The sequence below is a fragment of the Dendrobium catenatum genome, unplaced genomic scaffold, assembly GCF_001605985.2.
Source record: "Dendrobium catenatum unplaced genomic scaffold, ASM160598v2 fragScaff_scaffold_264, whole genome shotgun sequence".
NCBI classification, from domain to species: domain Eukaryota; kingdom Viridiplantae; phylum Streptophyta; class Magnoliopsida; order Asparagales; family Orchidaceae; genus Dendrobium; species Dendrobium catenatum.
Window position 1 is genome coordinate 1,320,467 of NW_021318726.1, and position 21,340 is coordinate 1,341,806.

The 21,340-nt window shown below is 35.6% G+C and overlaps 1 protein-coding gene across 2 annotated transcripts in view; it reads left to right on the plus strand.

The window, feature by feature from the left end:
- The window catches only part of LOC110099159 (protein TIC 40, chloroplastic), a 40,565-nt gene that overhangs the window by 10,242 nt on the left and 8,983 nt on the right, over positions 1-21,340 (plus strand). The window contains exons 2-10 of one of the 2 annotated variants that reach the window (XM_020826244.2): positions 36-150; positions 248-305; positions 416-433; positions 3,415-3,667; positions 6,169-6,263; positions 6,350-6,413; positions 8,358-8,439; positions 9,690-9,730; positions 9,891-9,936. In XM_020826244.2, coding sequence (XP_020681903.1) covers positions 36-150; positions 248-305; positions 416-433; positions 3,415-3,667; positions 6,169-6,263; positions 6,350-6,413; positions 8,358-8,439; positions 9,690-9,730; positions 9,891-9,936 — 772 coding nt within the window. The remainder of the gene's footprint in view (positions 1-35; positions 151-247; positions 306-415; positions 434-3,414; positions 3,668-6,168; positions 6,264-6,349; positions 6,414-8,357; positions 8,440-9,689; positions 9,731-9,890; positions 9,937-21,340) is intronic. The other variant, XM_020826245.2, reaches the window with a different exon arrangement.

Genomic DNA, 21,340 nt, shown 5'->3' on the forward strand with positions numbered 1-21,340 from the left:
ATAGTTATGTTATAAAATTGCTAAATGGTTTTCAGTGCTTGGGAAAATTGCAATGCATAATTTTGCTAGTATATCATCATCAAATAGCAGTGAGATTTCTACAGTTAGCACTGCTCCTCAGACCCCATTGCCAACCCCTCCATCTTACTTGTAAGCTTATCTCAAATCTGACCATTTATGATTTTGTAATTATCTTACGGTAATCAAATATATTAATATACTCCTTGCATCATTCTGAGCAACACAGCGGGTCACCTCTTTTCTGGGTTGGAGTTGGAGTTGGGCTGTCAGCATTATTCTCAATGGTGAGTACTTACTATTTTCATGCCTATTAATTCTTCGTATTTCATAAATCTTCTGTGATCAATAGTTAACATCTTCTGTGATCTCTACTTAACTATTGTTTATTTTTCAGGTGGCTACAAGAGTAAAGGTGAGTTTCAATCCCCTGACTTGAATTTTTGATGGTATGTTCCAGAAGGTTTGCTTTTGCTGGTAACTAAAGTACATTTAAAAGTTATAGGAGCGCCACCTACCTGTTAAAGGCTCTTATTCAATTATATATAATTGCTGTTCTCTATGTCACCGCTAGTTAATTATCATTGTACCCCTTTTTTTTCTGGTTAAAGATATTTTGGCTGGTCATTGAAGAGTAGTTCATGGTTTTCTATGCTAATACTTTCGTGCTAATATTCCCATTCCCTTATAAATTGAAATTGGTCTCCCTCCAAACTATGGGCCTTAGCTGGCACGGTAATGTTTATTTTATTTCAGTGCATTCTCCCATTCAAAGCATTTGTATTTTTTTTTATTTTTTTTGCGTACCTCATCCACTATCTTCATAGCGTGTTTTAATAAGTTGATTTTTTTATCGTTATTTCCAACTATTTGTAGCGGTAATTTCTTTCCTGCTTATTTCTTGTTTTTTGCTTGTTTGTTCTTTCAATATTTCTATATTTTACATAAACAAGCATTCCACTTAAGGCGTGTAAACCAAACGTTTGCCTTTTCCCCACATTGTTTTGCTTTAAGAAAGAGAGGCTGGGTTGTAGATTGATTAGAGAAATTCATATACTCAGGCATGCCTATAATTTTTTAAAAAAAGACTGAAAATTAAGATAGTTACCTATGAGCACATGCACAGTTGGTTTGCATCTCCTAAGCTAATAAATGTAAGTACTGATGCGAACTGATGACAACACAGCCTGATCACGCTCATTGTTTTTTAGCGTAAGACAATATTGCAATAATATTGGTCTCGAGCCAATGGTCCGGACTTATTGTCTTCTAATCTTTATCACCAAGCCTATTATTGATGATCCATCTTTGTTGGAAAACTCGTATCAATGTCCTCTTCAGTATCAATGGTGTTATGTGAAAATTACTACATTCTCCATTAAGAGATCTAAAGGTTGAGAAACTTCAATTGATTTGATCTCTTGATCTCTTTACAATCCGATGACTAAAATATGAGAAAAATTTCTTCTCATGGTCTTCATTGAAGTTGACGGTGCCTTTCATGATCATATCCCTAAATTAGTAGGAGAATAGTCTTTGAGGACTTTTGACTTTGATGTGGTCTAACATATATGTACATTTATCATGTATTGTGTGAGTTTTGAGTGCGATCCATCCTTTAGTGAAAGCAAATCAAACTGATTGTGTCAATATTAACATTGAGGTGGTTATCAAGTGATTTTTACATTTCAGATATAACTAGCAACCCTATTCCTGGTTGTCCTAACTATCACTTCCAATATGGTCAGGCAATGTTCTTGCTGATTCACCCTACTTTGAATTGGTACATAGAACATCTCTATTTAAGGCTTTCTGAATTGCACTGATTTCTAGTTAGAGCTTCTGTTATGGTTGGTTGGGCTAACACTGATATGGTTGGTCATGTTCTTTGTAAATTAAAGTTTTATGGGCTACACTGTTTGTGGATGCTCTTGTAGACTATTGTAATTTTCTGTGTAGCATATAATCAGAATCGCAGACAGGAATTTGCTACAGCAACCAGTAGTTTTAACTGGTAATTATTTTATGATTATTAACATATGTCTTTGATCTATAAAAATTATATATCGATTTGATCAAATTCCTTGGTTATGCTTTTCGGATCTATTATAATGTTTTAAACCAAACCAACTGTTTTTGAGGCATGATAATTACTTGGATTGGAAGTACTTGGTAAAAGAAAATTACCCCATAGGACATTGAGTATCTTGAGATGTGTGAAGCAATCCAACTTTTTTACTTAGAACATGGTGAGATGCTTGAAGCTATGATCACTTTTATCATAGAAACTTCATGCGCTAAATTAGAAGCTTAATATGATAATTTGTTCATTCATTCTATGTAAAATAAAATAAATACTCCTAGAATACCTATTTTTCTATGCACTCCAAAGATTATGTATAAAAGAAACATCAAGCAGTAAGTTTAAAAACTCCATATACATTTTGGTCCATAATTTTTTTGAATCTAAACGAAATACAGCCATGTGTAATGTATGACATTTTCTTTTCATTTCGCAGTTGAATAAATTTTTTAAGAGAAGATGCTTTTAATAAACAAGAATTATGAGTAATTTTCTCGATAAACTGAACATATTTAATCACATTTCACATTCACTTACAGATTTGTACATTTCTTATTTTTTATATTGGATGAGATTTGAGCTTGCATTGGAGATTTGTTTCATTTTAGATATTGTCTTGGTCACACAACCTCTTTTAGATTTGGTTAGAGGGTGTTGGGGAAATGGGAAGATCTGTCACAAAATGTTCAGTGCGGTGGGAGGGAGGAATGATGTGGTGAAAATGTAAAGGAAATTTTGAGAGTTTGACGGTGGTAGAGGGGCACCAATGTAGGGCAATGAGCCTCTTAGTTATGCTACAAAGCTATATCTGTAATTTTTCCTATACCATCTATATCATATTCAACATTGTCAATATTCTTTTGACTTGCCAAAAATATTCTAGTTTTAATGTTCTTTTTCCTGAACTAATCCATAATTGTTGCCTCTTAAGGTTGTTTTATCTAGGCATGTTGAAATAAGCCAATAAAGGAATTATTTTACCTTCTCTTCCATTGCATTCTGTTTACGTTGTACTTCTGGCTCTGGATGTTCAGTTTTGGCATCCCGGTTTTTCCCTTTAAAAACGAAAGTTGAGTCATATTCTAAAATGAATTGTGGTTTGTGTTGTCTTGACTGATTAGCCCTTTCTCATTTCAAATTTTGGGTATAGCGGTAAATTTAACATGTCAAGGATATCTTTCTGTGCAACTGTTTTGTCTTTTTAAAAAAATTGAGTGCATGATAGTTCAAAGCTCTAGAATAATGGCTATTGTCAGTAAAATGTTAAAGCAATGGTTCGTTTGCAAATAATGTAGCTTGCATGTTTTCTTCAGCAATATGCAATGCAACAAGCATTTAAAACTATGATGAGTCAAGCAACACCACAAAATGGTCAATTCAGCAATGCGGCCTTTCCAGCTGGCTTACCATTTTCATTTCCACCACAGTCACCCCCAACCGCTTCTTCAATGCCAAATTATACCTCACAATCAGTTGCTGTTGTAGATCTTCCTCCGACTAAAGTAGAAGATTCTTCTGCTTCCATCGAATCCAAAGAACAGATTGAAAGAAGGCCGAAAAAATATGGTATGTGATATTTTCCCTTCGCATGATATTTCCTATATTTTCACATCTTCTGTTGATTGGCATATGAATTTCGGTTCTTCAATCTAGTTAATGGAGTCAAATTGAGCAAGTTATGTTGTTGTATGCCTTTTTCTCGCTTTAGATGTCCATGACAGTTAAATGATGGCATAGTTCCTGGCATTTCATCGTGGTCAAGTTAATTTAACTGAATGAGGTTGGCATAATACCTCTTTAGGTCTGATTGATTACTTACCCACACAAAACTGTCTTGTTGAAGTAACTTTACCTTAGCTTTATCATATGCCATAGCTCCCTTGTTGAAGCCATTTCGCTAGTGAAGAACAAATATTGAGATTCATTAAACCTATATTGACACATTATTAGTGTCATTTTAGCACAGGTTGACAAGTTCTATGTTGGTCATTTTTCAGGTGTAGAGTGGGTGCAAGTATAGCTCGGTTCTTTTCAGAAGTATTAAGATTACAAAGAATACCAAAGGATATTGATTAGATGCTTCTAAACTGGAAATAAAAAGAGTATTTATAAATCATGAATTTGTGTTTATTACTTTGCATAATAATTTGTATTGATTCTACATAAAGTTGGGATTGGAAACACTTGGAATGCCATCCAGCATTAGCATGGAGCGCAGCAACATAAAGTGGCTTGTGATGGTGATTAAGAAGGGATGGAAGGAAACTCAGTGTTTATATGGGTTCTTATAGGTAGGGGTATGGGCAATGGAGCATTGATTGAATGTATGCAGTGTATTTGAAATACTTTAGAGTTGTTTGAATGAGTGTAACATAAATATAGGGAATTATTATTATTTTTGTTTGACTTGAAGTAAAATGAATGCAATGTAAAGTCTAAAGATGGGGTGATTGATGGAGGTGGTGGGCGCTGGTGTAGGTCGGTGACAGTTGTGGTGGAGGCGGCGGTAGTTAGGGCGGCAACTGACAGTGGTGGTGGTTGGCGGTGGCGTCCGCATGCAATGAAGTTCTAGTATATTTGGAAATCGCCCAAATATGAGGAATTCTAAATACACAAAAAATGAATTAGAGGATGAATTCCAAGTACACCAAAATTTTATACCACATTTTATAGCTTCAAACCAAATACCTGTATTCTCCAAACCCCTTTGGAATACTTTACACCCCGTTTACTTTAAACCAATATCCCTCAAGTCTTATGGTAAACAAGTTTCTTAAACATTTTGCAATGAATTATGAATTCATGGATTTACATGATACATATGAAACAATACTCTCTTTGTGAGCGGATGGGGTTATAGCTTCCGCTCAGCATTCGTACCACATGATTGAAATTAGACCAGGCCAAGTAATACTTGAATTTTGTGTGCTCTATTTTTATATGAGTGAACAAGACATTGTGTTGCACCCTCTCATCAGCTTGAGCTATTGGGGTGAAGCTGTTATTGCCAATGAACTTGAAACTTGTCTTAAAGGTTGGTATATGATTGAATCCTGGTTGAAATGGCGAGTAGGGTTATTTGGAGGGTTGGGGTAGCTCTTGTCCTACTGCTCTGCTACATTTCCATGAGCAAGGTGTGCTAAATCACATATGGTTGCCATTGCGGTATGCTTCTGTTTGTGAGTAACACAGTTTATTACCCCTTTCCTTCAGCTCATACTGGTCCTAATGCAAAATTGGTTAAAAATTTGTTCCAGAGCAAATTCGGTTACAAGCTTAAACAAATCTGGGGAGCATTTAGTCATATGAGTATTAAATCAACATGATTTAAGAAGCTTGAGACGTCCACCGAATTGTAACCAATTTTTTTAAATCAATACAGGAGAGCAAAAAATAAACCTTATCTAGGACTTCAGATTTTATAGATCTTCAATCTCTCAAATTCCTTTTCTCAAGTTGTGGATGCCTCCACCTTCTCTTGTGAATCCCAAACTTGAAGCACGCTGGAGCATTCACTGAGAACTTTGGCATAAAATGCATGAATAACCTTTTATATAATCTCTACTTTTTATCAACAAAAGCACAAAACCGGTGCCAGTAGGGATAAAAATATTATGTTTCTTTCAACTCTAAGCAAGTTGGAGTACTAAAATATGCAACAGTATTGTTTTTGGTGGAGTTTTGGATCAGCGCTTATGTGGGTTCATCATAACTATTATAAACTGCTTGACCATAAGATTCTATCTTCACATTAGATCATTGTAGATGATAACATTATGACTGCCATGGGGGATTTCACACATTATTGACCTGAAGCCTTATATAAAGTCCCTTTTTACCCAGTCATAACTATTTTGACTGGAATCAGTAGCTTTATTGATTGTTTGCTTGAAGAGTTTATAGATTTGTAAGATATTTAATTTTCTTCTTGAATTACTATTTTTAGTTTTAAACTTTTGGTTAATTCCATCATTAAAGGCTAAACTTTCATCTTGACATATAAAGAAAATCCTAGCTTTTTCTATTGAATTTAGAAATAATGCATTCTTAAATCTCATGTCATGCAGCCTTTGTTGATGTTTCTCCTGAAGAAGTGTTGAGAAAGAGCTCAGAATATTCAAAAGAGTCCATTTCTCAAACTGAGAATCTATCTGAGAAGGAAGTGAGTCTTCGTGCTATCTTGATTAGTTCTCTTTGCCTGTTCTATTGAAAATAGACCTGCCATCATGTATCTCAATTTTGCTAAAGGTTTCACAGAATGGGGCTGCGAATAAGCAGGAACAGAACATTTTCAGTCAGCAATCTGAAACTCGTAAGTAGCTGTTTGATTTATTCTTGGGGAAATACTTGGCTGCCGAGCTGAAAATAAATCTCCAGGTCTGTTGGATCAATGAAATAATGGCATATGCATTCCATGTGTCACTCATCCAACGGTCTGGTTAACTTTTTTGGGCTCCCAGTTGGGCACCATAGCAATACTTTTATCCTTGATGTTCAAAGCATAGTTGCTTGCTTATATGATTGGCAAAGTATCGATAAGCAATGCTGTTACCATTTTGCCATCATCTTTGAAGTACTACTGAAACTGACAGGATCACTTTTACGTAGGCCTTGTCTAGAACTATTGTGAAGATCTCTGCCTTTTTCTGTTTGTGTATTTTGAAATATATTAGGGTTTATTTGTTGTGGCATTCTTGTGGTTATATGATTGGAAATACTTGAGTTCGCAAGTAACCCTAAGGGAATACGTGAGTTCGCAAGCAAACCTATCACTAATTGGAGAAAAACTGCGAGAATAAAGTAAAATCTGGGCTAAATCAGCCCCCAAACGGTAGATTGCAATACGAGAAAGAAAGCAAAAAACAACACGAAAGCAAGATACAAGTGATCCTCAATTCGAGAGGACGATCGTCTATCCCAAATCTCTAGACAAGAGAGTCTAGAGCCCAAATGCCAAGAAACCCTAATTCCCAATCAATCCAAACATAATCCTCCATAATTCCCTCATGCACTTTAATAACCAAACCTTACTAATCCAAATTCCCTCCTAAACGCCTAGCCGCTCCCCCTCTATTCAATTTTTGAAAAACTCTTAGATGGGGCGGGCCCCATCTGTTTTGGCGGAACAGATAGAGGAGGCGGCTTTGTTCCGCCTCCTGTAGTGGAATTGAGCCGGCTAGGCCGGCTCTATGTGAACCGGAGTAACAATACCGCCCTCCCAAAGAATCACCTTGTCCTCAAAGTGAAAATCCGGGAACCGCTGTTTCGTCCTCTCGTATGGCTCCCACGTGGCCTTGTAGTCAGGTAGGTTCTTCCACTGGATCAATACTTCTTTAGTTCCGTCTTCTTTTTGGCAGACTCCCATCAGCTCTAAGGGTTCCAGAACCAGGTCTAAATCCTCAGTGAGTGTCGCAGGTAGCTCGAGATTGGCAGTGTAGTCACCAATGGCCTTCCTCAACTGCGATACATGAAAAACTGGGTGTATCATCGCCGATGGTGGTAATTTCAGTCGATATGCCACTGCCCCAATCTTCTCCAGCGCTTCATAAGGCCCATAGTACCTTGGAGCCAGCTTTTCATTCCTCCTGTTAGCGACTGTCTTCTGCCTATATGGTCGGAGCTTCAAAAACACCTTCTCCCCCACTTCGAACTGGATGTCCTTCCTATGCTCATCCGCTTGTTTCTTCATAATCTGTTGAGCTCTCAGTAAATGCCTCTTCAACTCCTCTAGCACTCGATCCCTCTCCTTTAAGTATTCCTCTATTGAAGACATGGGAGTACTGCGGCTCCCAAAATGCACCAAGTGTGGGGGATCCCGCCCGTACAACACCTTGAATGGGGTCATATGTGAAGCAGAATGAAAAGATGTGTTGTACCAGTACTCCGTCCATGACAGCCACTTGGCCCAAAGCTTGGATGTCTCCGACACAAAACATCTCAAGTAGGTATCTTAGGACGGCATTGATGTTGTCTATTTTTGGAATTGCTTAATCCTTTGATACCCTGCTTTCTTTTTTCTCATCACTATTAAAATCACTTGTTACTTAATTTTTCAATCTTTTCTTAATCATTGCTACCATTAGCAATAACTGGTAACGTAGGGTAGACTACTGCCTCTATCTTGTGCTGTTAAATTGTAAATGAATATGGCTATCTATGACTATCATTTTGATACTTAATTTTTCTTTTTATTTTTAGTTCTTAAACAATGAGTGCATATTTCCTAAGTTTGTCTATGGATTCTTTTGTTCAAAAGCAGGTGCATCTGGATCTGTACTGTCAGTTGAAGCATTGGAGAAAATGATGGAAGATCCAAATGTGCAGAAGTTGGTTTACCCGTAAGCTAATTTTATGATTAAATTGGTCAATTGTTCTTTTGGAAAGTTCATGTTTTCGTGATCCCGGATATTCTGATGTGTGTGAGAAGATCGATGTCCATAAATTTATGTTGTCCTTTTAAATGATACAAGCTCATTTATCCTATCTTTTTGAAATGCTGCTATTTAATGGGAGGGTAAGGGTTGGCTTCAACAAGAGATGATAGAGATTTAAAATATTAAAATGGTCCTTGAACTTTGTAAGAGGGCCATCTTAGTCTCCAGATTTTTATTGTGCTTAGTTTGATTTATTTACTCTTGACAATTGATCTAATTTTGCCACAATTAAAACTTTATGTTTACTTAGATGTAATTTCACATGCATTGTTATATTAGGGGGTATTTTAATTTGTTCTTATTCCTTTGACTTCTATATAAATTTGTTTAACTTTTTTAAACTTCAATATAGAACTATTTTTCTTTCATATCTAAGGATGATGAAAGTTGTTATGGTTTAGTAAGTAAGTTGTTTTGCGGGGGTAGCGTCGAGCGGAGGCCTAAATGAGAAGCATCATAGGATAGTGAGCAGATGATGGGGAAGGATGGCATCTTGCTCGAGGACACTAAGGATGATGATTGAGGAGTGTGTTTTGCCTAAGAAGTTTAAAAGTGATTTGTTGGCCTCAACATCTTTGATTGAGGCATGATCCTTCTCCATTGTTAGCTTGATATTGCTCTCTCTGGGCCCCTCTGCTCGACATTTGCTATTTGTTGTACTAGAGCGCCTCAGTACATGCCATCTGTTGGCATTCTCAAATTGATTTTCAACGTAGGTCTCAATTGTATTGAGAAAAAATGGGCTAATATTTCCTATATTGCATTTGCAAGCATGAACTTCAGTCTAAATAAACAACAATTTTAATGGTGGGGTTAAATTTGACCAATTTTCAAAAGTTAAGGCTACAAATTGGGCACATTAAATAATCTAGGGACTATTTTGACTATTTTCGGATCTTTTTTATATACTTTTAGACTGTTTCCTTGTTTGATTGCTAGGTGTTGTGTATAAATTTGCATACAAAAGCTTCTTTAGTAGATATTCTCCTCTGAAAAGTATCTTAGCACATATTTTCTCTCATTTCCTTACAATTCTAATACTATTTTCTGTTTATACATTTATGACACTTTTTAGAGTTTATGCATACAACTACTCTTTTTCCATTTCTCTATGTTCAATAAACGGTCTGATATTCTCTTGATAATTTTTGCAGCTATTTACCTGAAGAGATGAGGAACCCGACTACCTTTAAGTGTAGGTATATTGGTTTGATATTATTATTTGACATTCATGTTGTTTTATCAGACGACAAACTAAACCGTCTTCATTTTCACCTCAAATTTGATGTTTTCTAATTCTGTGCGGCTTCTCTTTCAATAGTTATACTGATTATTATAATGTTCGTTATTTTCAGGGATGCTACAAAATCCACAATATCGGCAGCAATTGCAAGATATGCTGTAATGATCATGACACTTTTAAATTTCTTCCGTAGCTTCTAAATTTTTTGCTTATCAATGAATATAGGCATGCTCCAATTTTTGAAAAAATTGGGCCATATTTGGATATGTTTTGTTTTTTTTTTTTTTGCTTTGTTTTGATTTCCCTAAAAACAAAAAATAGTTGAATGCTTTACTTATTTCTTATTTTAAAAAATAATAAAAACATGTTTAGAAATGAAAGGTGAAAAAAAATTTATATTTAATTAGCATAATTTAGCATTTTATCCATAATTGATCACATTAAGTACTAGTTAATCAAATTAAATCTTATTTAAGCCCCAATTAATCTAAGTTACCACTATAAACACTAATTTATTGTTGAAAGTGAGGTTAATCAATATTATAGGTAATTAACATATATATATATTTGATTAGTCAAAATAGATGTAATTAGTATTCCAATTTTTTAACGATCTTAATTAAAATTAAAATTAATTCCTAATTTATCATAATAAATAATTAACTATGTTTTAATTTGTTGAATTAATAATTATAAAGAGCCACACAAGTGTACAAAATGAAAAAAACATATCAAAATACTCGTCCCCAAACTCAAATACACCCAACCTAAAAAAAGAAAAAAAGAGTAGTCTAAATTCCCTCAAGTGAAACAAAAGTGAGATGAACACAGATTTAACTTACCTAGAAATTACCTGCTAAAATGTTCCAAAAATTGTATTTTACATTTTTATGGAATTTTCTCAAAACGTCTAGCATAGTTACATATAAACTTTATCGTGATAATACTCCATGATACAGCTTAAAATTGTGCAATTTGAGGCTTGTTTTGAGGCGTGCCTCACCCTGTGGCGCGTGCAAAGCATCTTAAGGCTTACACCTCATTGTGGAGAAATAGGTGTATGCCTTGATTGTTTGAGGTGCACAATGAGTTATGCCTTGAGAGGCATGTATGAGGTGTGCCTAGAGGCACATGAATGAGGGGTACAACTTTATTTCAAGGTTTGGTAATTGTTGGATTTTTTTTTTTAAATTTAATAGGCCCAAAGCCTAAGTGAAATTAAAAACTAAACCTAAATCATAAACCTTAAATTGTGAGGTTGAAGATAATGAATAAGATTAGGATGATGCTTATACAAATGAAGATTAGGGTTAAAAAGCAATCCACATAAGGTGGTTTGACTAATTATTTATTTATTTCAGTTGGATTACAGCAAGGATTTGTGGATCTCTGAAAGGATGTTGTTCGCGGAGATTATAATACAAAAAGTATAATAGTACAATTGCATCGGACAAAACAGTCATAAACCTTTACACTCTATGCAAGTAGACTAATGGAAGAGCTGATGGAACTATACATACGATTATCCATGGAGAATAGCGGCTTTTGTCTACACATCTCGATGGATAATAATATGCATAACTCGATAGTCACGAGATTTCCCCCCCATTCAATACATTTGCTCGAATGAGGTTTATTTGATATGGGCGTCGATTATATTTTAGGTCTTGACCTAAGAATACTCTCGATTATGGATGATATTTTATTCTCTTTTTGGTTTAGCGCATAGTGAAATATTTAGGCTTTTCTAATCCAAATGAAGATAGGCTCAATTGGGCTATATAAACACACGAGGATCATACAATTATTTGGCCAGTCAGAAGGAAAGAAATCAAGAGATGAGACATCACACCTGAAGAATGCATGAGAGAAAGGTGGAAGAAATGTTATCAGTGTGACGAAGATAGGTGAGATTTATAGCCTCTGGAGAGTGGAGAGCTCACTCAACGATAAAGCATGCAGCGTTTTACCTCTGGAGAGTGCGTTATACCCATAAATTAATGCCCACGACCTAACTAACCCAAGATATCAAGGGGACTTATAACTTAAATCCCACCAGGGATCTAAGTAGTCCCAACTTGGATTTACAACCCTGCTTGGAAAAGGGTATCACCTAAACTCCACTTAACATCTCAAATCTATACAGTCTAGTCTTATGCAAATACAATAGTGGGAGATATAAAACATGAATGAGCCTTAAGCTCGATCATGTATGGTACAACGCTAATGCAAATATGAACTACCCTATATATGATGAAATGTAAAATCTATATGCTCGACTCAGGCTATTCATGTATGGGTAGGGCTAATCAGAACTAGCTGGTAGCCACTGTGAAGTGGACTTGGTTTGAAATAATAATTGCATTTGAAAGAATGACCCAAGAGTGAGCATGCATTAGTGATTTAGGACCACAGTGATTGTAATGAAATTATGAAAAGTTTGCACAACTTAGTGATTAGAGAAATAACAAAAATAAACTACTAGCAAATAAAACGATGAATCAAAACATAAGAGCGGTTACATTCGCTTAGGCCAAGTTACATGTCAAGAGATTCGAACCACCAAAACATCTTAGAAAATAAATACTAATTTGCAAAGTAATTGTTTTACTAGAATCCCTAATCTAATAATGAGAGTTAGAAAGCAATGAGGAGCACTCAATTTCCTACATTTACTAAGCTTGGCAGAGTTGGGCAAACACGTCCTTCATGACTACAATCAAATCACAAGAAAGATTAGACTTAAGAAATACAAGAAAAGGAAATTAGGAAAACCTTCGTCAAGGACCCGGGGCGATCCTCCACTCGACGATATCTAGTTGTTCTTCAATAGCTTTGACTAGGGTGTTCAAGATACGTTCGATATAATCTTCAACCGTAAGATCGATTTGCGGGTTGACGTCGAAGAAGGTCGAATGGAGGACGTGCACGAAGTCGTGTTCATTGTAAGCAATTCCGTAGTCAGTTTCGGGATCAGCCATGCATTGGATTGTTGTGTGTAGCGGTAGTAGCGGCGACGTCCTTCAAGGCTCCAAGATCTCTTGAGAAAGAGATGATCTTCACATGAAACAAGAGAGGAGGGGGGGAAGGTTTCGGCCCTCCATGGAAGACTTTGCTGTTTTTGAGTTGGGGAAGTGCCAAACAGCAAGGGAAGTCTTCTCCGATGATGGTATGGCAATTCAGGCTGAGGGGAATAGGTGGACAGCAGGTTGGTCTTCTAAAACAGCAGTTTTAAGGTTTCCAGTTGCTGGGGATGCAAGAGTAGTGGCTGGAATTCTCTGGCTGCAGTCTTAAGAGTTAGAGGACTCAATGTTGGATGGAGTTTGGGAAGGGTTTAGTGGAGAGAAGTTAGTGTACGGGTCTTGGGAAATTTCGGCCAGCAGGGGGAGAAGGAGAGGGGCTCAATTCCAAATTAGAAATAGAAGTTTTGGAAAGAATAAAGTGATGGAGGATTGATGGGAGATTCGGCCAATAGCAGAGAAGGGTTTTGAATTCTTTCCAAGAGGGAATCTTGCAATATGGAAAGAATTCCAAAGAAATCGGCTAACCCAGAGGGGGGGGGGGGGGGGGGGAGTGGGTGCGCGGCGGTAATAGGAGAGGGGGGGATTTGGTGAATTAAAGGAGGCTTCCTAATTTAAAATTAAGAAGAAGGAAAGATTTAATTAAATCCGTTCTCATTTAAAATTCAAATAGGAGCTAATTAAGAAACTTTCCAAAAATAGATTTAGTAAATTAAAAAAGATTTTGAATTTCAAATCAATTGAATTTGAATTCAAAATCTATCCAATTTTGATTAAATCTAAATTAGGAAATGAAGCATGGGGGAAAGAGGAGGAAACAGGTGAGATGGGGAGCCGGCGGGTGGTATGGATGAGCCATGGGTTGAGTGGGGGGATGGGTATGGGGAAGGCCGACAGCTAAGTGGGAGTGGGGGAGGAAGAGAGAAAGAGATAAAGGTTGGAACCACAAACCCGACTTATCTAGGTTGATGGGTATTGCTCAAATCTCCCTCTCCTAGGGATTTCACTCCAAACTCTCATGCCCTCATGAGAAGTCAAACAATAGAAACAAAATTTTCACTTAATCATTCATTACCTTCAAAGAAAAACATAGGGCTATAAGTAGCCTCATACACAAGACTCAAAAAATAAGAAAGACGACAATGCCTTCAAGGCTTACATACTATATCCCTTAATAAAAGGGTACAGCGGGAAACGAAATAAAACAACTAAATAAAACAAATACGACACAAGAAAATACATCAAATAAATCAAAAATACAATAACTCAATCATGGTCGTAGATCGGCGGCCATGCCTCTGATAAACCTTCCATGATCTGATGTCCCCATCAATTAGTTTTGAAAAATTGGTTGATTTTCGACTCTATGTTCATTTTATCTTGCTTAGAGAGATTTTGCCTTTATAGATAGCATCCTAAGAGGCTAATGTTGACTCCCTCCAAGCCACCCTAAGCAAAATAAAAAAAGAAATGTAGAAAAAATATGCAATTCTAGTGCGTAATCAATGTAAACACTATAATCATCATGGAATAAATAATAATGAAAGGCCAGAAATGCAGCTGGGTTCTGCAATGTACCCCATGAAAAAGAAAAAAGAGGTAGTTAAGCTCTATCACAAATACTACTCGGCCTAAATGATGGGGACATTAGAGCTTGGAAAGTTTATCAGAGGCGTGGCCACCGATCTACGACCACGATCGTGCCGATGTATTTTTAAGTTGTCATATGAATTTGTATTTTTTTTTTTTTGTATTTGCTTTAGTTATTTTTCCCTTTTCATGTGTAAGCCCAAAGGGTGACGTCGTCTTTTATTTTTTAAGTCAGTTGTATGAGGCTATATATAGCCCTTATGTTCTCTTTTCATGGTTAATGAATGAATGATAAATTTTTTAGCATTGTAAGTTCTTGCGAGAGCTTGAGAGTGTTTGGGAGAGAAACCCTTTGGAGAGGGAAGCGGATCACCCACCAACCTTGGAAGAGTCCTTGTTCGTGGCTTGTTTTATCGGTTCTTTTTTTCTACCCACCCTCCCTTCTTACAACTCCAAGTTTCCACCGCCAGCCCTATCCCCACCCCACCATCGGCTTAGACCCTCTTCTCCACCCCACCTAATCGTCGGCCCCCCAAAATGGTTTCCTTAATTGGGTGACCCATCCAACCCCTCCACCTCCACCAAACCCTAGCCTAGCTTCCGGTTTCCCCCTCCCCCTTGCCTCCAATTTTTCAATTTCCACTTGAATACTTTCCTTTCTTGCTTAGCTCCTCTTGGGAAAGTTATTTACTTTCAATCAATTAATTCAAATTTGAAATTTGAATCATTTCCTAAAATAGAATCCTATTTTAGGAAAGTTTCTAAAATCAAATTCAAAATTAATTTGATTTGGATTGGACATTAAATCCTATATTTTAATTAGTGAATCCCAATGAGGAAAGCATTAAACCTTATTTAATCCCTCCAATCCCCTCCTTATGCTGCCGGCCCCCCTTGGTTCTTTAGGGAATTATTTCCAAAAGCAAGCCTCTCTCTCTTGGAAACAATTCAAACCCTATCTCTCTCTCTCTCTCTCTCTCTTTCTCTCTCTCTCTCTTTCTCACTATTAATTCCCCTTTTCTTTTCTTGGAATTAAATTGAAATTCTACTTCCCAAATCCCTCCAATTTTAAAATCTGAAAATTAACTTCGGATTTTAAACTTCTTTCCCTCTCCGACATTAATCCTCGTAGCAATGTTTGGTCCTCCTATTCCTTGGTTGAACCCCTTGCCTATCTTCTCTCTCAAATCATCTTCAAGTCTCCTTAGCTTGCTCTCTCTCAATACTAAGAAGATCATAAGCCGTCCATCTACATCTCTTTCCACACATGAATGACCGATCCTGAACTTGATTTCGGATTCGTCTATAATGAGCAAGGGAACGTCGACATCCTTCGGTCAACATTTTTTGACGTCAACCTGGAAGTCGACAACTCCGTCGAAGAGTACATGGATCTCATTATCTTCACACTATCCGAAGCAGTCGAAGAATAACTTGCCAACGCTTAGTGACAAATTGTTTTCGATCGTCATCAAGGGTGAACTTCTCCATTATTCATTTATCTTCTTAATCCACTAATCTTATAGGTAGCGATTTAATTGCAAGGATTCGTGCTTCTCTCTGCCTTCTCTTAGTAATCGTAGGATTTGAGTTTACTTTCTATGTTTCTAATCTCAATGTTAATTTAGGGATTTTATTGAATGGCTACTTATTTTGCATCTTGTTGAATGTCTAAATTATTTTGGTGATTCAAGTGCTTAGCTTGTGATTTGGCCTAAGCGTAGCTACCCCTCCCTCATTTTCTATCATCGTTTAGTGACTAACAATTTTAATTATTATTTGCTTTTACTGAAATCGTGCAAGTTCTTATCATATTCATCTAAAGCATACTTAGTCCTGCAACACTAAATCTATACAAAATTGAAATAGTGTGTGGGGTCTTGATCAATCTTCACTTATTTGGTCTCTTGCCTTCTGAAATGCCCACATACCTATATGACTTTCCTAACTAAAATTATATTAAAAAAAATGAAAATTACATGATTTTTCCTACAAAATAAAGGCTAGTACAATTATAATAACATAATCATATATATCTACATCTAGACCTAGTCCTTATGATCAATTTCCAAGGGCTTAACATTCCTCGTAGTACGTGTTATAAAGTTCATTTATGATTATAGCATTTACATTAACCCTTTGGGAACTTCACCACCTGCAAAAGATATTTTTATAAACATTCTAACTATTGAAGGGTAAGTGATCACTCATCAATCCACAAAACAAGAAAAGAAGCTATAAAAAACAATCCAAGCCGGAAATAATCATCATATCATCACAAATGCAAAATGAAAAATAAACAAAGTGAAAAATGATATTCTAGCTATACTCTATCCTAGAATGCCTACAAAAATGTGTCATATCCAACACCTTAGTGTGTGCAAAATTAGTGTTACCTAACTACCCTAGATTAGGTGAAGGGTTAAAGTTGCAAGGTTGGATTTATTATCCCTAAAGTTTCTCTTTAAGTGATTAGTCTTTTAGAGTAGATTAATTAACACTTAATTTTAGAGTTACAGTTCAGATTATTAAGTTATGAAGAGCCCAAATACATAGGCCCTAACCTATGCTAGAGTTGTAAAAAATTTAGGGACAAATGGCCCATCATCAATCCTACACCTAACAAAGGCTAAAATGATTATGAGGTGTCAAGGTCGGTTAGTCATCTCTTAATCTTCTATGACTCGAGGTAAAGCCAACGGTGACACATTAAATCAGCTTACTACCCATCACAAAAGAAAATCTTAAGCTTCCTATGTCTAAATTGAATTAATTTTAAAGGTTGACATAGGAATGGAAAAACTCACTACCTATAGATATTTGAGAGTTCTAGCTGACTTAAGGTTTAATTATTTGGGTGGTTAAGTAATTGAATTGGGCTCTTAGAGGTGGCTTTAGATTTTTAAAATAGGAATAATCTATACACATCTTTAGACCCTTCTTCCTCAACTTGTGAGGTACGTGGCATTGCCACAATGGGCATGAGGACCAAGACCTCCTTAGGATATGTTGCCCCATTGCTTGAGGTAGTCCAACCTATATACCTCACATATATTAAAATAAGAGAGTACAAAATTAGGCACAAATCCGACATATGTTAAAGCACTAGAGTATGACTTGAAGTTCATTTGCTCATTCAACATCTTCATTTTGCATGTTTAAAGTCAAGAGGCATTTAATTTGAGTTTAAATTTTAGTGTTTTTGTGCTTTACTTGAGAGTTTGTGATTGAATTTTATTGTTTATTTTGGTTTCATCTTAACTAATGCAGACATTTTGTTTGTGATTATCTTAGGAGTTCATACGAGTTTATTTTATATATATATAATTTGATTTATTATAATTTTTAGAGTTATAGTTCATTTAAAGGTTTCAATTAATTTGGGGTTAAAAATAAGTTGTGAATTAAAATATTCATTTAGCTTATTGTTTGTTATGATTTTATAGAGTTTAGTTTATTATTTGTTATGATTTTATAGAGTTATAGAAATTTGTTTGGGATTTTTTTTATTTTTATTGAATTCTTATAGTTTTTCTCGTCAATCGGTTCATGGCGTTGTCACAGTGGGCATGAGGACCAATGCCTCTAGTCCCACAACTTGAGGTAGTCCAGCCTATAAACTTCATTGACATGATGGGTGATATAAAGGAAAATATTATATGCATTGAATTTTGTTGGTCATTTCAATCATTAAAGTTTTGTGGGTTGATGTGCTTTTTATTCTCCATATTGAATATGACAGGGATTTTGAAAGCATTCATTTATTAATGGCTTATTATTGATTATTTAAGTTGAGTAATTATTGTTTTTGTTAAACTATGACCATAAGGTTTATTATACCCTTATTGGGGCTAACTTAACAACCTCGTAGGTTCGGGGATTGATTCAAAAAGTGGTATCAAGAAAAAAAGGCGATAGTTTTATTTGAAGAAAAGGGAACAAGCCAAATATAGGGCTTTGTAAGGACTAGTTCGGAGTACTCAGTGGTGAGGAAAGCAGTAGCTTGCTTTCGACCGGAAGCGCAAGTGGAAGATTGACGGGAAGATAGAGGACAGAGGAAGCTTACTCAACCTGATCCAATAATCATCTTGCTGCTTAGTTTTACTTAATTGATTTTTAGCTGAAGGTTACTGTCATTTTTAATTGCTTGATTGCCAATTTTAAGTTTGATTAGGGATTGATTACTTATGTTTCACCAATTAATTCATATTGTATGACAAATGAACTTAAAAAAGAAAACATGGGTCATACACTAGGTTTCAACAACACAACTAAGCACACTACCTACAAGGAGACATGCAACATAAAACTGCTACAAATATCAATCTAACATATTGAAGCTCAGATTTTATTTTTATTTTTCATATTATTGACATCTTTATGAAAAACCACACTTAAAGGCTAAAAAATCGTTAAGATGTGATTTTTATAGCTATATAAATATTTTAAAACCTCAAAGAAAATCATCCTCGCAAGGCCCGTTTCGTGCGGAAAAATAATGATGCACATGGCACAAGTAAGTGGACTATACTACAGACCTTAGTGACCATGAAGGCCTCTAAGGTTCATAGAGGGGGTATGCTCTAGCCAACATGGCCAGGACTTCGTTGATGCACTATCCTTTGGCCGATGACTAATACAATCCTATCATAAACCATTGGGTGGGAAAATAAAACAACATTAATGTGTGTGCAAGTGTTGTCATTCACAATATAAGAGAGAAGTCTTTATAGGGTTGTGGAAATTATACCTGACCGTGGTGTACCATGTATATGTACAACCCGACAAAATGTAGGAGCCTTTCCATAAGGCCCAAGCAAATATGACCCGTCAACCAGCGACACATGCAAGACATTAATACATCGTAGGAAAAACATAAGAAGAGTAGGCAATAGGATTATGATGAAAGCAAAATATCAAATAACATAAGCACTTGTGTACATTTAATGTGCATGAACATATCACATATAAATAACTTTCATGGAAGTGAATTTATAAAACTCAAAATTCAGCGTAATATGAAAGATGTATAAAATTCTCCAACATAAACAAAACATCTTTGCATAGAATCCATATATACTCACCATAGAAATATAAGATAAATGGAGTTATCTAGCATAATTACCAAACTTTTTATTAAATATGACATTGAAGTATAAAACATACATGTATGTATACTCAACAAAATCATGAATCCTTGTATCAAATACACATACGTTATTACTTCACAGCTATACATGCATGCTCTCTCTCCATGGTTATTGAAGTGAAGTCTACTTACACCTAAAAGCTTCCACACACTATTGCAATTAAAAATAAGAAAATCATTTGAAGTAATAATTAAAAAAAAGTACATTTATGTAAATCTCAACTTTCAACATTCATATATAAACTATTCGAAGTACTAATTAAGAGCATACATTCGCATATAAACATCCTCAATTAACCATAAATCATGTCATAGCAAAGTTATATGAATATTCTATATGCGATCGCCATTTATAGAACAATCAAAGCACTAATGTATACGAGAACTTCTACAAACCAACTAGAAAGTAATTTACAAAGTAATTGACATTGTACTTTCCAAACATAAAGCACATGAAGTACATTAAGCACATAAAAAAAAAAAATCTTCAAAAACATAATCAAAACTCTTCCTCTTGAATGCCATTGAATATTGTAACAAAAGTAGGCATAAAGGTTTTCCAACATAGTTATGACTGTCACTATTTTTATTAGGCATTAAGACAAGCTCCACATATGCAATGGGTGATGAATGATGCATTCCATAAATGACCCAAAAATAATTGGTAAAGAATGATTTTGTAAAGTAAAGAAAAAAAGAAAAGAAAAATCATTGCAAGCCTAATGTCCATCTTGCTTAACACATGTTTCATCATTTAACAAGATACCATCACCAATTTGATTTTTGATTTTTTTTTAAGGGAAGATAAGAGGGAAATCATTGAAGTTTCTATAATGAATGAACAACAATAATATGATTGCAAGCATTCTTCAATAAAATATGGCTGTCAAATTGAGTTGTTAAGTCTGAGTCTGTCAAGTTTTGTTTTAGTTTGTCAAGTTTTGTTTGTCAAGAAAAATCTTAGTGAATCATAACAGTTGTTGTGATTCTCGTGAATCTTGTTGTGAGTCTAAGTTTAGGTTAATTTTTTGAAATCTTTTTTGAGTCAATTTAAAAAATGGAAAATAACAAAAAAATGGCTTCATTCATGGAGGAGATCAATCATGACAATCCTGATGTCCCACTCCCGTTGGACAGATGGATTCCTACAGAAGGTGATTCAACAGATCCGCTTCAAGATCGACTGTACAAGCTTCAGTATCACATGTTTCTATGTGATCAAAAATTCAAAAAGTGGAAGAGATTTCTGCAAAGGCAATTCGAGAAGGAACAGGAAAAAATTTTGAAGAAATTTGTTGAGAAACTCAAAGAGCTGGATGAACAGTATGCACCTCCTCAAGAGAAACCAAAGCTAACTCATCGGGAGATGAGTTCTTCAAGAAGGGGAGAATCTGATGTAGACAAAGAGGGGGTCAACTCATGTTCAAAATAAATCAATTTTGGCTTCCCCCGAGTTTACAAGCTCAATCAATTTGAGCTGAAATTTTATCTCATTTATGAGCTGGTCTTTAGTTCATTTATTGAACTAAGGGTTAGCTCATTATTAACTAACATTTTAGTTCATATTTATCTTTTATTAAATGTTATAGTTTTTATTATTATATGTTTTTAATTATGTTAGTCTCTTGGAATTCCAAAGCGGCTTTTGGAATTCCAAGATGTTGTTTCATTTTCCCATTCGGTGGCTCTTTGGATTCCACCATGGGTTTTGCTTTTTGTGCCTTTGCCCATTGGGATTCCAGCCGGCTGCTGGTTTTCCGCGCCTGGGATGATTCCCGCGGCTGTGGCTCCTTGGTTCCGTGC